Here is a 21,594-nt window from a genome sequence, read left to right as displayed (position 1 = left end):
CTACGGATGCTAGCTCAGTAGTATTGTCAGTGATCGTGGAGAGAGAGTCATCAATCTCTTTCTCTCCCAAAGTTGGGGTGGTAATCGGCAAATCAAGAGAATCTTTAAGCTTAGTGATACCGTGCCTCCAGATTGAACATTTCTAATGGTTAATTCATAAATCAGTTCCTCCTTGCGCAAATAGCCGGGATGGAGGACATCGCGAGGGCCGGGCATGATGTCAGACACTTTACAAATTTAGAAAAATCGAAAATTTCCAGCGACGGAGAAAATTGTAAGAGTTCGAATCAAAGGCAATGTTTAGCCGTTAACAGGGGCTAAATTGAGACCCATTCAAACACGCTCTGCTACCACTTGTTACGAAGTTATCCGTGGAAGTCAGAGGTGAAAGAAGGTGCGGGCTGGAATAGGTCTCAACTACCAAAATTAAAGTTAATTTAAAACTTTAACAAAGGTTATATTTTCTTTTCAAAATTAACAAATAATAGAGTATAACAGGTACCAAGTAGCATATCAACAAATTAAGAAATTAGAAATTACAGTTCGTTACAAGATTTGGGCTTCGAGCCCCGTTTTTACATTCCTCGAGCTACAAGCTGAACTTTGCCAAGTCACACATTTGATCCCAGGGGCAGAAAACCCCTTCATACAAGGAGCACTTGCCCCCACCTTTAAATCACAAGCCTCTCAGAGGCACTATTCAAATACCCGAAAGAGCTGACCTGCTCTAAATTTTACAAGCCTATCAAAGGCCACAACAAACTTCACTTGTAACTGCCCTCAAGGCACACAAAGAAACAGGGGTATTTTATACCCAACCTACAGGGCCTTCGCATGAAGGAAACAAAACATCAGGTTAAGTTACTGGCCCAAAGTACAGAAAGGACTGGAGGCGTGAACTAGCACTCCTAAATACACATTTAAAAACCTAAGTGGCGCTAGGCCGATACACCGGGGCTAATCCCAAGCTAGGGAGGTGGCTCGTATGAGAAAAGTTTAATACATTAAAGCAGAGAAGAAACGGTTATGAAAACGTAGTCACCTCAAATTCAAATTGAAGGGGAGCTCGAGAGGGTAAAGCACTCTCTATCCCCGAATTACAGTTCAAGTTATGTGAAGTTTTTACAAGGATTGAAAGGCTTACATATTTAAGGATGTAGGTTACATATTAAACGTTTCGAACTTTCCCCGCGAGTTAAAATGCTGAGCTAGCAATAAATAAAGATGTTAAGAGGCCATTACCTTGTTGAAGAGCTGATGCTTGAAGAAAGAGGCACTTCCCGCCCCCTGCTACATATTCACGCACTGAGTTAGATGTTATACGAGTGGCCCGGAAACAAGGAAATCAGCAGTTTTTATACCCTCGCGGAAAATTCGAGACCTTTCAGGAATGAGTAGACACACCCATTTAATTTTTATTGGTCGACTAAGAGTTACACATGGAAATTCGAAGAAGAAAGCTATGATTGGAGGAAAATTAATTACAGAAATTACTGATTGGCTAAATTCAAAACAGGCGGAAGGAAAGGATTAATATTGCCAACCCTCAAACCACAGAACAAAATTTAGTAAAGGCAAAACTTATGAATGCAACATTTCTCCAAGAAGGTTCATTCCCTTACACCAGAGTTCGTTATCATAGTTTTTGGTAGAGACATCTGTTAGAGAATGTTCACACTTCTTGATCAATGAAAAACAAAAGCAAATCAAAAACACACAGTGGCATCTTCTGATAAATCGTAGAGTTGATTCAGTTGTTAAAGTTCAGGGTTTCTCCTGTAGAGGAGTTTCAATTGGCGCAAGGTTTGAACTTGCGTCGTAGAGGTGTACCGCCCGGTACAATTATTATTATTATTATTATTATTATTATTATTATTATTATTATTATTATTATTATTATTATTATTATTATTATTATTATTATTTATTGTCGTGTTGTATATGGCGGTACTCAGGCTATGAAGCCTTTTATGAAGTTTTGCCCAACAGTTTAGATGTTTGGAAAGACAGGCGTTATTTCACCATAAGTGTCAAAATAAAGGAAACTTTGCGTTGATACAGTATCGAACACATTATCTATAGACTCAAAGACAGCGCGCCACCTTGTCACGTTCTGGGTATCTAGGGCATCATCAAATCAGATTGATAGCATATTCTTCTTCCTCTTCTTCCTCTTCTTCTTCGTTTTGCCTCATGACTGAGGCGTCGTGACTATCATAATATTCAGCCCTCTAGCTCAATTTAATCCTCTTGACGCAAAGAACGAAACTCGGTAAGCCCTGCGGGCCCGAAAACCATGTTTTAAGGCCCTAAACCAACCGTTACGGAGGTATTGGCACCACACTACCCCTGCTCTAGGAATCGGATAAAAGAAATGAAATGCTGTAACCATGGCAACGTCAGCTCCAGGATTCTAGAACAGTGAGATTATGTATGTACGTTTGGGCATAGCTGCCAATCAAAATTGGTGAAAGTAAGACTTAATATCGGGAAAAAATATACTGTTGTGTAAGGCACTCATAGGACTCCTTTGGGTGGGGATGGAAACGGGGTGAAGTACGAGTGTAAAAATCTTACTATATATAGAAATGGAAGTGTGTGTGTAAATGATACATCTCCTCCTAAACCACTGGAGCAATTTCAACCAAACTTGGTACACGTATTACTTACTATCGGGAGACGATCACTGTGGGGGGTTGTTACAATAATAATCGAGAATAGTGTCGAATTCATAGTTTTCGGGGTCGCTGAGTTGAAAAGTAATACTCTTGAATTTTTTAAAGTCCAGCCTCCGTTTAGGTGGGGAGGAAAGGGGGGTGAGATATAGAAATAATTAAAAACAGTTTCGAATCCATAGATTTCAGTGTCTCTGAGATGAATAGTATTACTCCGGATTTTTTGCATGTCCAAGTGGGGAGCGAAGGGGGTGAGATATACAATAAATCGAAAAACTACATATAAAAATATTATCTTCTTACTATATATAAAAATTGATGTATGTGTGTGCGTGGGTGCGTGGGTGTGTGGGTGTGGGTGTGTAAATGACACATCTCCTCCTAAACCACTGGAGCAATTTCACCAAACTTGGTACACTTATCAGTTAGTATCAGGAGACAAACCGCGTGAGGGTAAGACACCCCTAGCACCCTTATGGGCAGGGAGCGAGGGTGGTGCTATAAAAATAATCTATAATATTATCGAATCCATAGTTTCTGTGGTAGCTGAAATAATTAGTGACACTCCGAATTTTTTTAAATTCATGTTCAGCCCCCTTTGGGGTGTGGGTGAGGGGGAGTGAGATATAAAAATAATGGAAATCAGTGTCGAATCTACAGTTTCTGGGTCACTGAGATGAATGGTGACAATCTAGAGTTTATATCTCTTAGTGGTTGAGGGCGGGAGGGGATCAATCTCCTCGACAGTTCAAATTCTGTACATCGTACCTATAGTGCGACAGCTAAATACATAGAGTTATCACTTATTCATTTTTGACAGGATCAAATACTTCCCAGTCGATTCGAGCTACCATAAGGACGAAGTTTTACTCGAAAACTAAATAATCTAAAACTTGAAATCGAGCACATCTAAATAATTTTATAACTACATAATAGATCATAACATATCAATCTGCAAGTCAAAAAGGAATTCTATAAAAATTCACATCACACATAACTAACTGGTAATGCAAATCTTAAAGGTACCGGTAAATATTCAGAAAATATTCGGGCAACGCCGGGTACTACAGCTAGTTTTAAATAACACTTACCAAAGTTTCTCCTATTGAACACAGTCAAAGGCTTTCCTAGCAAGCCAATGATCATAGGAAGTTGGAATTCTCTGCTCTTTTCGATTAGTTGTCTGATGTTCAACAGCTGTCCTCTTGTGCCTTTTCCTTTGACGAAACCAGCTTGTTCAGGGGGAATCTTTGAACTAATATAATTATCGAGTCTGTCTTTCAAGATATAAAACATGAACTTGCTAGTTTATGAGAATAACGATAAAGTCCTATAGTTATCACATTTCATTGTTGAACCCTTTTTATGCAACGGGATGAAGATGGATGTAACCCAGTCAGGTGGCCATTTGCCATTTCTCCATATTTTACTGCAAATGTCTGTGATAATTTGAGCACCAATGTCACTCGTCTCTTTCCGTAGTTCAGCTGTTATGTTGTCAGAACCCGTTGCTATGTGCAGTCGCAACGACGTGATTGCCCTTTTTGTTTCCTGAAATAAGATATCTGGATCTTGTTCAAAATCTCGCCATTCAATCATCGGCTGTACTGTCTCTTCTTTATACAACTCCTCACAGTACTGTTTCCATCTATTGAATACAATTTCAATATCATGTATCCTATGACCATTAGAATCTTCTATGGACCATACACGAGGTTTGTATTTATTTGACAGCGGCTTTACTTTACGGTATATATCTCGTGTCTCACTGTGATGGCCATGAGCTTCAATTTCTTCACAGATTCCTGACGTTTGTCTAAGCGGCAATTACGTTGAATTTCACGACACAATATCTGTCTTGAATGTGCAAGCCTGTTTCTTTCAGGTGTTTCCGCTGGTCTGTGATCTGCCACGTAAGATCACTGTTCCAACACTTGCGATGAATCTGTATTGGAGAAGAATGTTTTATTGCAATGGTCACTGTATTTTGTTTGAGGTCTTCCCATGTAGATCGTTCATCAGTACTATGCTCCCTTCTAGTGTTTAATGGACCATTTTGGATTTCCACACCAGAACTCCTTAAGTTTTCACCTTCTACCTTTTGCATTTTACAGGGTACATGACGCTTACCTCTGAGTTTCAACCTGAACACTCGAACACTTAGAGCAATAAAAGGCATAATTACCCCAAGTGACAGCACCAAGGGTCTGACCGTGTACCAAAGGCACGGTTCAGATACGTGGAAACGTGCTAGACAAAGACAAATTAAAGAAAAAAAGGGCACTTGCCATGAGAAAATAAAACAGGGCCCCCAAAGGAGCGGATAAAATACACCTGGTCATATCAAATTATCACCCCTTTTAAAGGTAAACACCAACACCTTGGGGAACAAGATATTTAATCAGCATAATTAAGTGATAAACAAATAGGAAGGAATATCCTCGCTGGAAAATAATAAAATTAAAAATTTAAAAATATTTAAACTCAAACCAAAACCCTACGGTCGACCGTTTATAAAGAAAATAATTATTTAGTTCTTGAAAGACTTAGCAAGATAATGTAGATTTATGAAACCCCTCGCCAACTCTCAAGTTTTCTTACAACCAAAGGTTTTCTTTGTACAGTACAAAAGTTTTTTTTAACATCCTTTCAACCGAGAGAAACAACCTTGACAGAAACAGTTTTTGATATTGATACTGAAAACCCCTTTTTAGGATGTGTCAAACGACCCCCTGCAAGGATGGGTAGGTATTACGTGCACTTTTCAAGAAGTTAAAATAATAATAATAATAATAAGCACCGAAACACCGGGAGGAAAAATGAGCAGAAGGTAAAATTAAAATCTCAAAGAAAAATTAAATGGACCAAGGAAATCCGCGGAGAAGGTAGAATTCATCATCGGCACATCAAATACAAATCATCAATCCCATCACAACAACATCAACAACATTAGCATTCCCATGGCAACGACCAACAATGGGTCAAGGGAAGGAAGGGGCCAATCACAGGCCGCAAACAACAATAGGCGAAAACTAACAAAGGGCCAAGAAAACAGACGCAGAAAATAACCCCAAAACCCAAAGGGAGAATAAAATTAAGTTAAATTAAAATAAAATCAACCAGAGAAGCAAGTAAGAAAGGTACCGGGACACACTGTACACGTAACACCCACATCCCTGAAGCGACTCGCTTGTTAAATTATTCCAGTAAAATGATAGCCTTTATCACAAAACCTTTAGGCCTAGAAAAGTTATTAATAAACACTAGGTTACCCAATTATGTTTTCGAAGAATCCAAAACGTTCTTTCACACAGTACGCAAGCCCCAATTTAACAGACATAATTACACATGGTGTAAGTTCCAATTAACAAGCCGAAAATATGAAATTCCGCAAGGCAAGACTTAGTCTTTAGATGACGCTAGTTACCTAGTGTCGCACCACTTTCTTCACATAGGAAAATTTTCAGGTCTTTCACCAAAAATCAGTAAAGGTTTAGTTGCAACAACACTTACAGTTTCATCCAGTTGGTAGGTTGTGAGGACGGCTTCGGTAGAATATGCTACTTACTTACTTAAAAAAAACATAACATGCAAATTCCAGACGAGGAATAATAAACCAGAACAACTTGCAGAAATCCCCAGGGTAAAAGCCCCACGTATGTAACCTTAGCCAGGCTCGAACATTTTCGGAGAAATGATCTCCTTAGGGAGAGAGAAGCCACACACGTCCATCTCTTCCTTCTCACCAAACAGCAATGGCGACTTCCCGAGATTCCGCAGTGCCGGCCCCAACGATCACATGTGCGCAGAGGGCAAGCGCCTGAGTGGTAACGTACCTCGCGAGGTAGTACATACCTACGCCACTAGAGTGCAGGAGAATACAGTCAGGCACCGATAGGACGTGCATACAGACAGCCGGGCAATAAGTTTTGAAAGGAAGAAGTAAAGAAGCGGCGAACCACTTCTAAGGACACAGTTTTTCCACAGCCATGAGGCCAGTTTCGAAAATATTTCCCAAGAGGGAAAAATTGTTACGCAGGTAACAGTGTCCCTGCCCGAAACTTGACATGTCCCACACATGTTTACCATCATAAGGCGGTGGTCTTGAAGCAAACAAAGTTTTTGGTAGAATAGTCCGAATGTGAAAATGACCACCAATCGCCAGCCTCAGTTTATGCACCACCAGCAGAACGAGTCCAACAGTCACTAAGAACCCAAACACATGTGATTTAAATTAAAGAAACAGTACAGTTCACTTAGACGACACCAAATGTCTAGCCACTTTCAATAATAATGAAGTTCCATGCACCAAACTGTGCAACACCCAAGTCGCAGGCAAATTATTAATGGTCCAGATCACAGGGAACACTTCTTCTCTAGATTTCTTGCTAAACTTTAATGCGAACTATTATCTTCCGCAAGTTCGTATGCGTCATCTGATCGGAGGTTACGCTACCTTGTGGTACATACACACCTTTAGGTAAAGTTCATAACTATTTGCTTTCAGAACATTAGACCTTCTAGGTCTTAACTGCACCAGATCACATACCTAGACTTAAATTACTACATGTTTGTTAAATTTGTAATATTATAGGACTTGCGTTAGATAAGAAACGCCTTCATTTGGTTTCCACCCTTTGGTTTGGATGGTAACGACAACCCCAAAAAGGAAAAACGCCCAGAAAGGGAAGGGAAGAGAGAAAACAACATTGGTGAGCGTAAAACACAATCATAAGGTCCAACCGAAAATACTTAACCTAACCATAAACTAGATTAACATGACTTAAGATTACGGTATGGCACAGGAACAGAATACGATAATTATTTAAACAATCCATACCCAAAAACTAAATTACATTACATTTAAGGTATCATGCCAACAAAAATATATAGGCAAGGATACAATTTTCAATACACAAGAAAAACAATAACCTAGGAAACCAAGATGGTTATCTCCACAAAACACCATTCAATGCATACAACCAATCCTACCAGGATGGCTACGCAATAACGTCACCATTGACAAACAGAAACCAGGAGGCAACTTTACATAGAAAGAAAAACTTACAGACAAGCACCAACTCAAGGGTGCTGAGTGATTGCAAGAACAGAAATGCTAAGAGGAACTCCCTTCCATACATAATATTACGAAACCAAGACCCAGACCAAGGAAAAGGATGTTGAAAAACGTTACACAGAACTACAAGTTAATTAAGCTTACAACCTCCCTAAATTAAATTTAAAACGGAATAGAACCACCAATCAGTGAGCCAATTAACAAGACTTAAACCCTTTAAGTACATGCCCAAGGACAAGAAATAAATTTAGCAATAAATCAATTTTAATACCATGTATACATTCCATGCAAAACCCAAATAAACAAGAAACAGGATTGGATATAGTTTACCCTTTTTTTAATATTACCATTAAGAGAAACTCCCAGAAATAGGATACTAGGTAAGAATCAAAATACATGGGTTACAGTAAATAATTACTCAAGACAAGATGAATGTACAGGCTGCGGTTGGAGACTTCAAGATCTTTCAGATGGAGGGTACGCGTATAGTTGGTCATCAGCAACGAGCCAAAACAACACCAAGCAAAGAGTAATAGGAGGGTAGCAGAGGTTATGAAACACAATCTTTAACACCATGATGAAACGGGACAAAAATTGGCTGAAAGGAAATAGGAGTGTTACCCCATCTAAAAACACATTTCTCACAATTTTACTGCACATACAAACATATATCTTAACCAAGGGCGACTCAATCAATTAAAAGGTTCAATAAAGCACCTCAATCAAGCCAACGCCTTTGAATATGGGAGCACAGATCTGACAAGATTCCCTACCGGCTATCCACCAGAAACCTCGGACAAATCCAGACTAGAACAAGGTGATATCCGAGACTCACACTGTGGCCACACAGTCACAGGTAGTTCTCTAACATTGTACAAGGGAAATAAGATATGAAAGATAGGTCACGAACCAGGTAACTAGAAAACACTCCAAATAACAGAGAAATAAGAAACACCACCAAACAAACACATCACCAGATAGTGGGAAGGTTTCAGTGCCGCCTATGAAGCACCAGCTGATCCCATACTCAACTGGAGCACCGTAGGACGACAAGATGATAAACGATAGCCAAGGTTTTCAAACACTCCAGAAGGAAAAGGACCAATAGGCTGGCAGGTTATTTCGAGAAGAACATTATAGTATAGGATAATTGCATGATGACGTCTGATTACTAGGGTATGCAGAGAATTAAAATTAAAAATAGACCAGGTCGTACAGAAATCACACATTATATGCAAGCAGATAAGACACACCTACAGAGAGTAGTAAATCCATGCCAGGGTTTATTTCCCAATCTGCCGGGACACAGGGTAAATTAAAGGCAACACCGCCCATACCGAAGCGCCATAATAAGTAACCAATACTACACGACAACAATACAACAAAAATGGACCACAACGGACATGCGTTAGCTAAAAGGGAGGAAAACAGCAACTACCCTCAACAACATGTCGTGAAGCCGTCATTCTACCTCACAAGGCAAACCTAAAACCAAACCACGGTACCGTTTACAACATTTCTAAGACAGGACCGAAACCAATACCTACAAGGCACGAAAGGAGACAGCACTCCTCAGGTTCAGGATCCATTAGTGCAATACGTGCAAAACACCACAATAACAAATAGACTGGGCAGGACGACATGGAGCTACAACTCGATTAAATAACATACTACAAGAATAATACACCACTTAGAGACAAAACCAGGGAAGTAAGGACTTCAGAAGAGGATAGAATTAATACCACTTGCAAGCAGAAATACAATAAGAAACCAGCTAGTTAACTGCCACAACCAGGAAGGAAAGCCCAAAGAAAAATTTACCAAAATAGGTTAGCCGGGGCAGGGTATTTTTTTTCTTTTTACCAGAAAACCATCGGTACAAGAATGATTAGGGAAGGATAACTTAGTAAACCGGGAATTCACAACAGATAACAGAAATGCCCCAGAGAAGGACATCAGAGCACTCGCAACCTAGGGAATCGTGTCACCAGAAATTGGAGATAGAAGGCAGTGAAGACTGTGAAGTCCATGCCGTAGAGACAAACAACCAACCACCACCAATTCCAATTGACAGAGTTCCGCCATTGCCATTACCCACATCCGATCCAAAACATAAGCAACAGGACCATAACACCGGGTATATCCAGATCCTAGTCAACTTACACCAACAAGGAAACCAAAAGCTAATTCGTTTCAACAAAGCACACCTAACAAACCACAATAGGAATAGATAACCGAAATATTACCCGCAAGGAATCAGATAACAAGAACTAGGACCAAAGACTAGGACAGGGCAAGATAAATAGGGGTTAGGAGACTAACAGATTTCCTACCGGATTAACAACGCACAGAGCAGAAATTGCCCAGAATTTTCCAAATGAGTACCAAACCAAGGCAACAGCAGTACAAGAGCCAATAAATAAATTTATTATCAAAATTTTGCAAACGTAAATGATCAGGATACAATCGAATTATGATAGACGGAGAGACCTGCACCCAGACCCAAAGAGTAGTTAGATATTAACAATTAAGAAATCGGGTGCCAATAGAGCAAGAGAAAGTACACACATTTCTCGCAAACCGCAATTACCTTTTCAAAATACAATGTTTAGAACAAGTACACGCTAGAAAGTACTACATGGTCATGCCAAGAATCACCGGAGGCGTGAACGCAGCAGATAAGGTACCAAAGCTTAAACACGTGGTAAAAATTCTCACCCAACTAAGCAACCATGGTTGACAGGGAAAGAAGTTTAAGTACGACAAGCAACACCAAAACTCCTCAAAATAAATACAGCACACGAGAAAAGGGAGAAAAATATCACATGATTAAAATTAACACTAGACCAGAATAATTACATAATAACCCACGGAGACCAATCAAATTTGCTCACTGAAAGGTAGCTCTCATCCGCAAGTCCAAATATGCGTTAACCTGTTTTTAACTGGGACAAATGAACCCGTCTAATCCTCTTGGCGATGGGGTCACTCACCAGTACCGACACCGGAGATAAAAACTGTAAAATAGTACAGGGACCATGATACCGAGGAGCAAGTTTGGCTGAAAACTTGTTAATAGCCTTGCTAATGGGATAGGTCTTGACAAAAACTTGATCTCCAACCTTCAACCTAGGTGACTTTCTACCCTTGTTATACTTAACCCTGCCTTTCTCATAGGATACTGACAACTTCTTCTTTGCTTCATCCCAGATTTTCTGAACGTCATTTGGTTTAGACAAGTCTGGAAGAAGATCATCAATGCCCAGAACATTGGAAATAGGAGAGTACGGGGTGTAGCAGAACATAAGTGACATGGGGGTTTTACCATGAGTTTCGTGTGTGGCAGAATTGAAGGCATGAGCCAACCAGTGCAGGCAAGAGTCCCACTTGGATTGGTTATTGTGATGATATGCAATTAGAGCAGATTTGAGGTTCCTGTTCATCCTCTCGGCGTAAGAAGGGTTAGGATAGTAAGGGGTAGTGGTGACATGGGAAATGCTCAGCTCAAAAAGGTACTTCTTAAACAAGTGACCAGTGAAAGCACTGGCATTATCAGAAACCAGAAACTTGGGAGGGCCGAAGGATGCGAAGATAGAATTAAGGCAACTTATAGTCGTACGAGCAGTCGTAGATCTAGTGGGAAAAATCCAAGAGAATCTAGAAAACGCATCAATAGCAACGAAGATATGAGTGTTTCCCAAGGTAGAGCGAGGGAGCGGACCAACGAAATCGATGAATAACCGTTCCATAGGGCGAGAAGCTTGTGAAGAAGATAATAGACCTACACGGTTGTTCAAACTAGGTTTGCTGATAGAACAAATATTACAGGACCTAATCATGTTTCGGATATCACCATCCATTCTTTTCCAAACGAAGAACTGTCCAATTTTCTGCCTAGTTTTAAAGGTGCCTAAACGGCCACCAATGGGACAAGAGTGATAGTACTTGAAGATGATTGGCACTAAAACCTTGGGTACAACAATTTTGAAATTAGTGTCCCTTCGACCTTTACAGCATAAGACACCCTTCACCAGAGAATAAGGTTTAACCACAATACCATCACTAATTTTGTCGATGATTTCTCTCAAATCAGGATCAGCCGTTTGATGATCTGCATACTCATGGTACAACAGAGGTAGGTCCGAAAGAATGGCACCCACACTAGCAACATTAGTTTCATCATATTCTTCAGCCTTAGATTTTTCATCAAGACCAAAACTCCCGTCAAACATTCTACTAAGGCTGTCAGCGATGACATTTTCCGACCCCCTAATATGCTTTACTTGAAAACTGAAGGCTGAGATCCTAAGCGCCCATCTAGTGATTCTGCCCGTTCTTTTGGGACGGTTCAAGACCCACGACAGAGCCTGATTATCTGTTTCCAGATCAAAATTTACATGTTCAATGAAAGGTCTGAATTTTTCAAGAGCAAACAGCACGGCCAAACATTCTAATTCATAGATGGAGTACTTACTCTCCAGATCATTGAGGATCCTAGACACATAGGCAACCGGTCTACGACCATCCTCATATTCCTGTAAGAGTACACCAGCAACTGCTTTTCCAGAGGCATCGGTTTGTACAATAAAGCGTTTACTAAAGTCGGGTATAGCCAACACAGGAGAATTTGACAAGGCAAGCTTCAGGGTCTCAAAGGCTTCTTGCTGGGAGGGGCCCCAGATGAACTTGACATCCTTACGTCTGAGATGATTTAGAGGAGCTGCTATCTCTGCAAAATTTGGAATGAACTTCCTGAAGAAGTTCACCATGCCCACGAAACGTGCGATGCCTTTGACATCTTTAGGGGGTTGAAAGTCCCTAATAGCCTGAGTCCTAGAGTGGTCGATGGAGACACCATCAGAGGAAACCACATGTCCAAGGAAAGACATACTCGGCTTAGCAAACGCTACCTTTGACAACTTAACAGTTAGTCCAGCTTTTCGCAAGCGATCCAGGACTTCTCTAACATGTTCGACATGTTCTTCAAAGGAATTTGAGAAAATTACCAGGTCGTCCAGGTAATGAAAAACGAACTTGAATTTAATACCCGAAAGTATTGAATCTAACAGCCTCGTAAGAACGGCTGCACCACAAGAGATCCCGAACGGAAGTCTCAGAAATTCGTAAAGGTTCCAATCAGTAATGAAAGCAGTCAGTGGAATAGATGACTTAGACAACGGTACTTGGTAATACGCCTGATTGAGATCTAACACAGTGAAAAACTTGGCTCCTGAGAACCACCCAAAACAAGTGTGCAAATCCGGTAAAGGGATAGATTGCAAGATGATCTTGCGGTTCAAAGCCCTGTAGTCAATTACAGCACGATAGCCCCCAGAGGGTTTAGGTACTAGGAAAACAGGAGATGCATAGGGAGAAGTGGACGGTCTGATGACCCCATCGGCAAGCATCTGATCAATAATCTTTTTGAGTTCTAACATCTTAGGTGGTGAAAGACGGTAAGGAGGAGATCTAACAGGGGTGTTATCAGATAGCTCAATCTGATACTCAAGAACATCAGTAACTCCTAACTTGCTAGTGAAGACATCGGGAAATTGGTGGCACAAGTCACGCACACTATTAGCCTGCTGATAATCCAAATGACTAAGATCCAACTGATCTATTTCGTTGTTCTCCCTAGGTAGCGCCCTACCTACACAAGAAACACTGAAGGTACCCAAAGGACCATCAATAATATCGAATTTACAATTTGGAGAAAATTTAAAGTGAAATTTCCTAGCCTGGAGGTCCAAAATTAAACCAGTTCTTGACAAGAAGTCCGTACCTAAAATCATGCTACACGCTAGCTTTGGAGTTACCAAGCAAAGAACTTTCCAAGTAAAATTACCAATACGCAATTTCACATCAACGGACCCTAAAATTTTCATATTATGCTTATTAGCCGTGACACATGCAACATTGACCTTCTTCAACTCAGGCAGTTTACAAGGGGACCTCATTTCATCATACCAATTAGCATCAATTAAGGTGACGACGCTACCCGAGTTCATAAGAGCAACAATGGGTTCATTATTCAGTTCCACTTTCGCGAAGGTACTTTTAGACTCAACCAAAGCAGAAATCTTATTGCGTGCCCGGGGGCAAATAACCTTTTCAGAATCCACAAAAATTTCTGGCGCAAGCGATTCACCAGAATTACCATTAGGCCTTAGTCATTGACTGCGTTTTCGGAACGAAGTAGGGCAATTCTTTTTAAGGTGCTGCCTCGAGCCACACAAATAACAACAAGGACCAGAGCCACGCTTGACTGAGGGGCAAGCATTCCTAAGGTGATCACGTGACCCGCAATTATAACATTTTTTAGAAGACCCACTATCCCTAGTTTGAGGCGAAACAGGGTTCACAGTAGGAGGAGGGTGGCAGATAGGTCTTGCGGCATCTCCGTGCTTTACATCTTCAGCAAAGGTACACGCAGCTTCCAATTCAAGAAAATTAGTCGGACTCTTGGTGAGGGAGAGGTATGAACGATAGGCAGGGGAAATACCTTTCAGAATACGGGCCACCATTTCCTCCTCTGGCACCGAAATTCTAAATACCTTGCAATAAAACTGCAAGTCTAGTACATAGTTCAAAAGGTTTTCATGGAGCAATTGAGTCCGGAAGCAATACTGAGGAATCAAACTCGGCAATACCAATGAAGGAATAAATTTAGACAATACAAGTTCATGAAATTCCATAATGGTTAAATTATTTGAAATTGCTTCAGAAATTTCACGTTTCAAAATTCCCTCACAATGAGAGAATAGGGCACGGAAAATTCCCAAGTCATCGACAGAATACACGCTACCTGACTCTGTCATTTCTACCAGGAACCTCAGAAACCTGGTACTTTCTTCAATAGAATTGACGGAGAAATTTTTAACTCCGTTGAAAAGATCCTTCAGTGAAGAGTGAGAGGGAGCACAATTTAAACGGGCTAACAAATTTTCAAGAACTGGGGAGGCAGCACAACATGAAGCTTGATTATTAAGTGAGGCATCAGCATGACTAGAAGGTAATGAGGTTTCCCTCTCAACAACTGATAAATTCTCCATATCCTTACTTGCTAGCATTATATCTAGTTCAGCAGAAATACTAGAAGCAATGGTCAACAGCTTTGTACTTTCAGAAACAAGACTAGGTTGGGGACACATAGTAATCAAATCTTGGATGCGGCCTAAATAATGCCACACCCTAGCCTTAAGTCTGTTAATCTGCCCCTTAGTGGGGGAAGTTTCAATGAATTCTTGTCTGACAACCTCTATCTCCGAGAGACAGTCAGTAATTAAATTTAAGGACTCACCAAAGTTGCAGCACATCTTTACAGAATCAAGATTAATAGGAACCTGGACATGCGATGTCAGCAAAGCAGCGCACTCGGCAACAGTATTAGCAGGATTGATACCCCTGATAGTGAGCTCATAAACTAGCTCTGATTTCCTGAGTTGGAATGGGAACAGCACAGCCCTCGCCATAGTTGATGTACATGAAACAATAAATCAAAAATAATTAATCCAAATAAAAGCGTTCCTTTCACAAGTTTCAGTTTTTTACACTCTTTGAAACCTCAAATAATTCAAAGTTCCCCAATGACCAGGTTTTTTAAAGGGACAATGCAAAAAAACTCAGGTGGTTGGCACAAACAAAATAGAAAAGCTTAATGAAAGGGAGATAAAGCATATAGTACACAGTGCCAAAATAAATTTAATGAGGATGCAACAGACCTACAGGTAGATCCAAGTAAGAGGCACACAAATCAATTAACTAAAGCTCTGCTGCCACGAACTGTAACACTTAGAGCAATAAAAGGCATAATTACCCCAAGTGACAGCACCAAGGGTCTGACCGTGTACCAAAGGCACGGTTCAGATACGTGGAAACGTGCTAGACAAAGACAAATTAAAGAAAAAAAGGGCACTTACCATGAGAAAATTAAACAGGGCCCCCAAAGGAGCGGATAAAATACACCTGGTCATATCAAATTATCACCCCTTTTAAAGGAAAACACCAACACCTTGGGGAACAAGATATTTAATCAGCATAATTAAGTGATAAACAAATAGGAAGGAATATCCTCGCTGGAAAATAATAAAATTAAAAATTTAAAAATATTTAAACTCAAACCAAAACCCTACGGTCGACCGTTTATAAAGAAAATAATTATTTAGTTCTTGAAAGACTTAGCAAGATAATGTAGATTTATGAAACCCCTCATGAACTCTCAAGTTTTCTTACAACCAAAGGTTTTCTTGGTACAGTACAAAAGTTTTTTTTAACATCCTTTCAACCGTGAGAAACAACCTTGACAGAAACAGTTTTTGATATTGATACTGAAAACCCCTTTTTAGGATGTGTCAAACGACCCCCTGCAAGGATGGGTAGGTATTACGTGCACTTTTCAAGAAGTTAAAATAATAATAATAATAATAATAATAATAATAATAATAATAATAATAAGCACCGAAACACCGGGAAGAAAAATGAGCAGAAGGTAAAATTAAAATCTCAAAGAAAAATTAAATGGACCAAGGAAATCCGCGGAGAAGGTAGAATTCATCATCGGCACATCAAATACAAATCATCAATCCCATCACAACAACATCAACAACATTAGCATTCCCATGGCAACGACCAACAATGGGTCAAGGGAAGGAAGGGGCCAATCACAGGCCGCAAACAACAATAGGCGAAAACTAACAAAGGACCAAGAAAACAGACGCAGAAAATAACCCAAAACCCAAAAGGGAGAATAAAATTAAGTTAAATTAAAATAAAATCAACCAGAGAAGCAAGAAAGAAAGGTACCGGGACACACTGTACACGTAACACCCACATCCCTGAAGCGACTCGCTTGTTAAATTATTCCAGTAAAATGATAGCCTTTATCACAAAACCTTTAGGCCTAGAAAGGTTATTAATAAACACTAGGTTACCCAATTACGTTTTCGAAGGAACCAAAACGTTCTTTCACACAGTACGCAAGCCCCAATTTAACAGACCTAATTACACATGCTATAAGTTCCAATTAACAAGCCGAAAATTTAAAATTCCACAAGGCAAGACTTAGTTTTTTAGATGACGCCAGTTACATGGTGTCGCACACACTTTCTTCACATAGGAAAATTTTCAGGTCTTTCACCAAAAAATCAGTAAAGGTTTAGTTGTAACAACACTTACAGTCTCTTCCAGATGAAAGTTGTGAGGACAGCTTCGGTAGAATATGCTACTTACTTTGTAGAAAAACATAACATGCAAATTCCAGACGAGGAATAATAAACCAGAACAACTTGCAGAAATCCCCAGGGCAAAAGCCCCACGTATGTAACCTTAGCCAGGCTCGAACATTTTCGGAGAAATGATCTCCCTTAGGGAGGGAGAAGCCACACACGTCCATCTCTTCCTTCTCACCAAACAGCAATGGCGACTTCCCGAGATTCCGCAGTGCCGGCCCCAACGATCACATGTGCGCAGAGGGCAAGCGCCTGAGTGGTAACGTAGCTCGCGAGGTAGTACATACCTACGCCACTAGAGTGCAGGAGAATACAGTCAGGCACCGATAGGACGTGCATACAGACAGCCGGGCAATAAGTTTTGAAAGGAAGAAATAAAGAAGGACACAGTTTTCCCACAGCCATGAGGCCAGTTTCGAAAATATTTCCCAAGAGGGAAAAATTGTTACGCAGGTAACAATGTGAGGCGAATGGAGGAGGATAGGTTACCTAGGAGAATAATGGACTCTGTTATGGAGGGTAAGAGAAGTAGAGGGAGACCAAGACGACGATGGTTAGACTCGGTTTCTAACGATTTAAAGATAAGAGGTATAGAACTAAATGAAGCCGCAACACTAGTTGCAAATCGAGGATTGTGGCGACGTTTAGTAAATTCTCAGAGGCTTGCAGACTGAACGCTGAAAGGCATAACAGCCTATAATGATAATGTATGTATGTATGTATGTATGTATGTATGATGATGATACGCCTCTTCCGGCCCGCAGCATGAATGGAATGTGTGTCTGTTGTTCTTATTATGATTATGCGATGTTGGTAACTGGATCTCAAACTGATTTTGCTGTGCACTGCGTCGTATGGTATTTTGGCATCCATTGCATGTAAGCACGCAGTGTCGACTCGAAGCTCAATTCTGGTCGTACGGAGCGCGAGACACGATGGACTTGAGTACGGACTATTTATCCGATCTCGTTATTGAATGGTTTGGAATGTGTACGCTGTTAGCTGTTTGATGCGAGACCCGTTGTTGTGACCAGACGAGTTATACTATGTGGTTTGGTGTTGATCTAATAAAATGGAGCTGCCGCTCATATTTTTGCCCATGCCGACAAATGTGTGAATGTGTGGGTGCGTGTCCGTGAGTCAGGGGAGTGCGAAGGTGACGTGTCGGTCAGTTGTATTTTCACTTTTAATCTTGGTTGTGTGTTTTGTGTTTCATCTCGATACTGCTTTATTTATTTTTGCCATGTCCTGATCTTGGCCGATGGCTCGCCCGTGAAGGCGCCATATTTGTTTAATTTATTCTTTGGGTTGTGGGCATGCCCGTAGGTGTCTTTGGGATTATAATCTTTGAGCCTTGGTACAGTGATGTTGGTCTCTGTGGGTTGTTATTATCTACAGTTTTTGATCTTCTTCTTACCTTTATTCTCCTTGATGCGTGGAAGCTTTGATGAGACGATGCTATTGTAGTGTGAAAAATGGCGTGTAAACACGCGAGTACTATGAATTAAAAACGGGATCTCGTGAAAGAAACGACCTTATTGTGCCGTGAAAATTGTGATAATATTGCCACAGGATGTACCAAGTTTCTATTAGAGGAGGTGAGCTATGTGGCAATTTTTAATTTTAATATTGGAGTGTAATAACAGCACGCACACTTCATGATGTTGAGAGATTTCTTCAACAAGGTATGCTATTGTTTGAATCTTTTAAGTATCTTTTCATTACTGGCTTTTCTCAATATGACCCTTGTTTCAATTTTGTTTAAACCCCCCATCTGAATTTAATTCCGATTTTTATTGCTGTAGGGTTAGTTTCATTTCCTTGATCACCGATAACGAGGGACGTCTCCAGTTCAGGACGGTGTCTCGGCCTTTCCTAGTCGGGTCCAGGTGTGAGCAGTCATATCCTACACTGGCAGTTCTTCTCTGGAAGGACAATGCACGTCCACTTGTATTCCGTGCCACCCAACGTGCTCTCCAAAGTGTTCGTCAACTACCCTGGCCAGCACGATCCCCAGATCTGTCCCCCATTGAACACGTTTGGGGCCGGATGAAACGTCATCCTGTGCGGTCGGAACCTGGCCCAACTGAGGCACCAGGTGCAAATTCCATGGCAGGCCATTCCGTAACACTACACTCGTCACCTCTACGATCGTCTCCATTGGAGATTTGCAGCCTGCATTTCTGCAAAGTACGGTCTAAACGCTACTAGCGCTCATTTTGTCCACGCTCTGTCGACTGTACTCAGTTGCGTATGTCTCGCTTCGTGTGATCGTGTGTTGTATACGTCCTCAAGAGTGTGTAAATAAAATGTCCCTTTGCTGGACTGGCGAATTCTAGGTGCTCTTTATTCATTTTCCCGGAGTGTATTGTTTATGTCAGTTTACGATACAAGTGATGCAATATTATTTCATAGTCTGAATCATTTCACTCTAACTTCAGTGTTCTCCCCAGCCGCGTGGCAGAAATGAGTAGGTGGTTCGAGAATACTACGTAGAAATGAAAATAATCAATTTTCAATTGTTCCCCCTCATGGCATTAACAGTAATATCAGACAGTTTGTAACATCATGTGGAACTACGTGATAGTCAAGCAGTTGTTACAATTATGATGAAGATTTATCATTTAAACAAACAGTTTTACAGTATTTTATTTTCATTTGGAACACCAAATGACTCAAATGTGTATTAACAATAAGTAACTAGCACTATCTAGGTTATGTTAGCCGGGCGGTCTGTAAGAACGGTCCTTGTTAGAACACTGAACTTTCAATATTCAAGTGGACCGAAGCACGGTTCCTCATGGAAGACGAATTCGGAGACTTCCATGTGCTGTTCCGCTATGATAACTTAATGATGATGGCTTTTAGTTTAAGCAGAACCTTAGGCACAAATGCAAAGGTACAGAGAAGCTGTGCGTCTTTTTATTAATTTGTTAATTAATTATATTATTTTAAATTGAATTGTTTTATTTTCACCGTTACTATATTTCAAGACTTTAATTTCGAGTAGTCATACCCGGTAGTCGTGTCTGCAATGGATGAGCCGCCGACTTGGCCGACGTAACGGACTGCTACATGATGATTATGTGTTCATAACGTTTCTGAACATGATTAAACAAGTTGATTGAGAAAGACTTTATCACCCCGCGCAATTCGGGAACATTTGTAGGAAGGCCATCTGTCCTCAGGAAATTTCTTTCAAAATGTCCTACATATAGGTATCTCAGGAGCAAAAATGTATTGGAATAGAGTTCCGGAAGGAATTAGGTGATCTCCAAAGTGTCCCACTGCTCTCTGTTGACACGAGACGGAACGTGTGACAAACAGCTAATATAGTTTTACTATTTGGTGCCTGCTCGTCCTGAAGCAAACTCAGACTATACTGACCCCCACTCCACATGGTCCCCAATATACACCTCCTGTTTCTCTTGTGAGAACGAAGAGACAACGACTTTATACACATTAAATAAATACTCTGTTCCTGGAGAAATATGGTAGGAAGGGGAGATCACTGCCGTACACAATGCATGGAGATGAAAAAACCTCAGTTTCTGGAACTAGAATAAGAGTTATAACAAGATTCAGAAGCACTCACCGCCTTCGGCCGTTGTTGCGTAACCAGTGCCAGTCGCCTCTTCCCCACTTTTCGTATTCACGGTGACATTCACTTGATAGTCGTAATAAGGTTGGAGATCAGAGAAGGTGACCTCAGTTTCTTCTCCAGCAGTGACATTCTTTGAGACAATTTCATCAATCTCTTCACAGTCATCTCCTTTGGGTCCTTGGGGAATCACATAAACTGTATACCCTGTTACATCGGCCGGTATACAATCAGTGATGTTCCACTGAACGGTCAGACTTCTGACACCACCGCTGACCACCACTACTGGAGCGGGTGGACCTGCAAAGTTACGAAAGAGATTCTTCCTTAACACTAGTAGAACAAGTCTCTCTCTTAGAGGAAACAGGATATCACCAGAACACAGCAAAGAGGCGTGAAAGGTACAAAAGCTCAATAAAGTCGGGTGCGGAACACAAGTAAGACTGCTAAAACATGGCGTCCTGCAGTGGGAGTGAAGTGGACTCAGGAAAGAAAGCAAACCAAGAACAAAGTTGAAGGAATACAGGGCTAAAAGGAAGCTCGCCAGACTTAAGAACTACGAGGTCCAAGGAGCCTCAAATAAACAAAAGGAAAAATCATAGTTATTGGCATGATACAGGCTTTTGAGCACATGCCGTGTGAAGAAAATGCGGTGAAATTCTTTACGTTTCGCAGAGAACTTTGCTCTGCGTCTTTAGAAGGATATCTCGACTGTTCACGACAAAGCCTCCTCAAGCAATGAGGTTTGAATTTAGTCGTAATAATAGAAGTGGAAGTGGTACGTTCATTCGTCACCAGATGGCTCATCGGACGCTGTACAGCGCTACCGTTCGAAGCGGAATCAGACGAAATCATCAGAATCAGTCTGAGAGGGTGACATAACATTACAAGTGTACACACATATGAAAGATGACATTGACACAAGTCAGGAATGAAACGTGTGGCGATGAGGAATGTACGAATTTGGAAAACACCGAAACGAAATAACAATAGTGAATACAGAGTTATTATTTG

General features: G+C 40.7%; 1 protein-coding gene across 1 annotated transcript in view; it reads right to left on the bottom strand.

Annotated features, from left to right (window-relative positions):
* LOC137498971 (fibronectin-like) overlaps positions 1-21,594 on the bottom strand; it is a 434,037-nt gene that overhangs the window by 173,241 nt on the left and 239,202 nt on the right. Inside the window, exon 6 of the mRNA XM_068226885.1 lies at positions 20,575-20,880. Within this exon, the coding sequence (XP_068082986.1) occupies positions 20,575-20,880 (306 nt within the window). The remainder of the gene's footprint in view (positions 1-20,574; positions 20,881-21,594) is intronic.

This window comes from Anabrus simplex, chromosome 3 (assembly GCF_040414725.1).
Source record: "Anabrus simplex isolate iqAnaSimp1 chromosome 3, ASM4041472v1, whole genome shotgun sequence".
NCBI lineage: Eukaryota > Metazoa > Arthropoda > Insecta > Orthoptera > Tettigoniidae > Anabrus > Anabrus simplex.
Note: the sequence above shows the minus strand (reverse complement) of the source record. Positions and strands in the feature narration are given on the sequence as shown.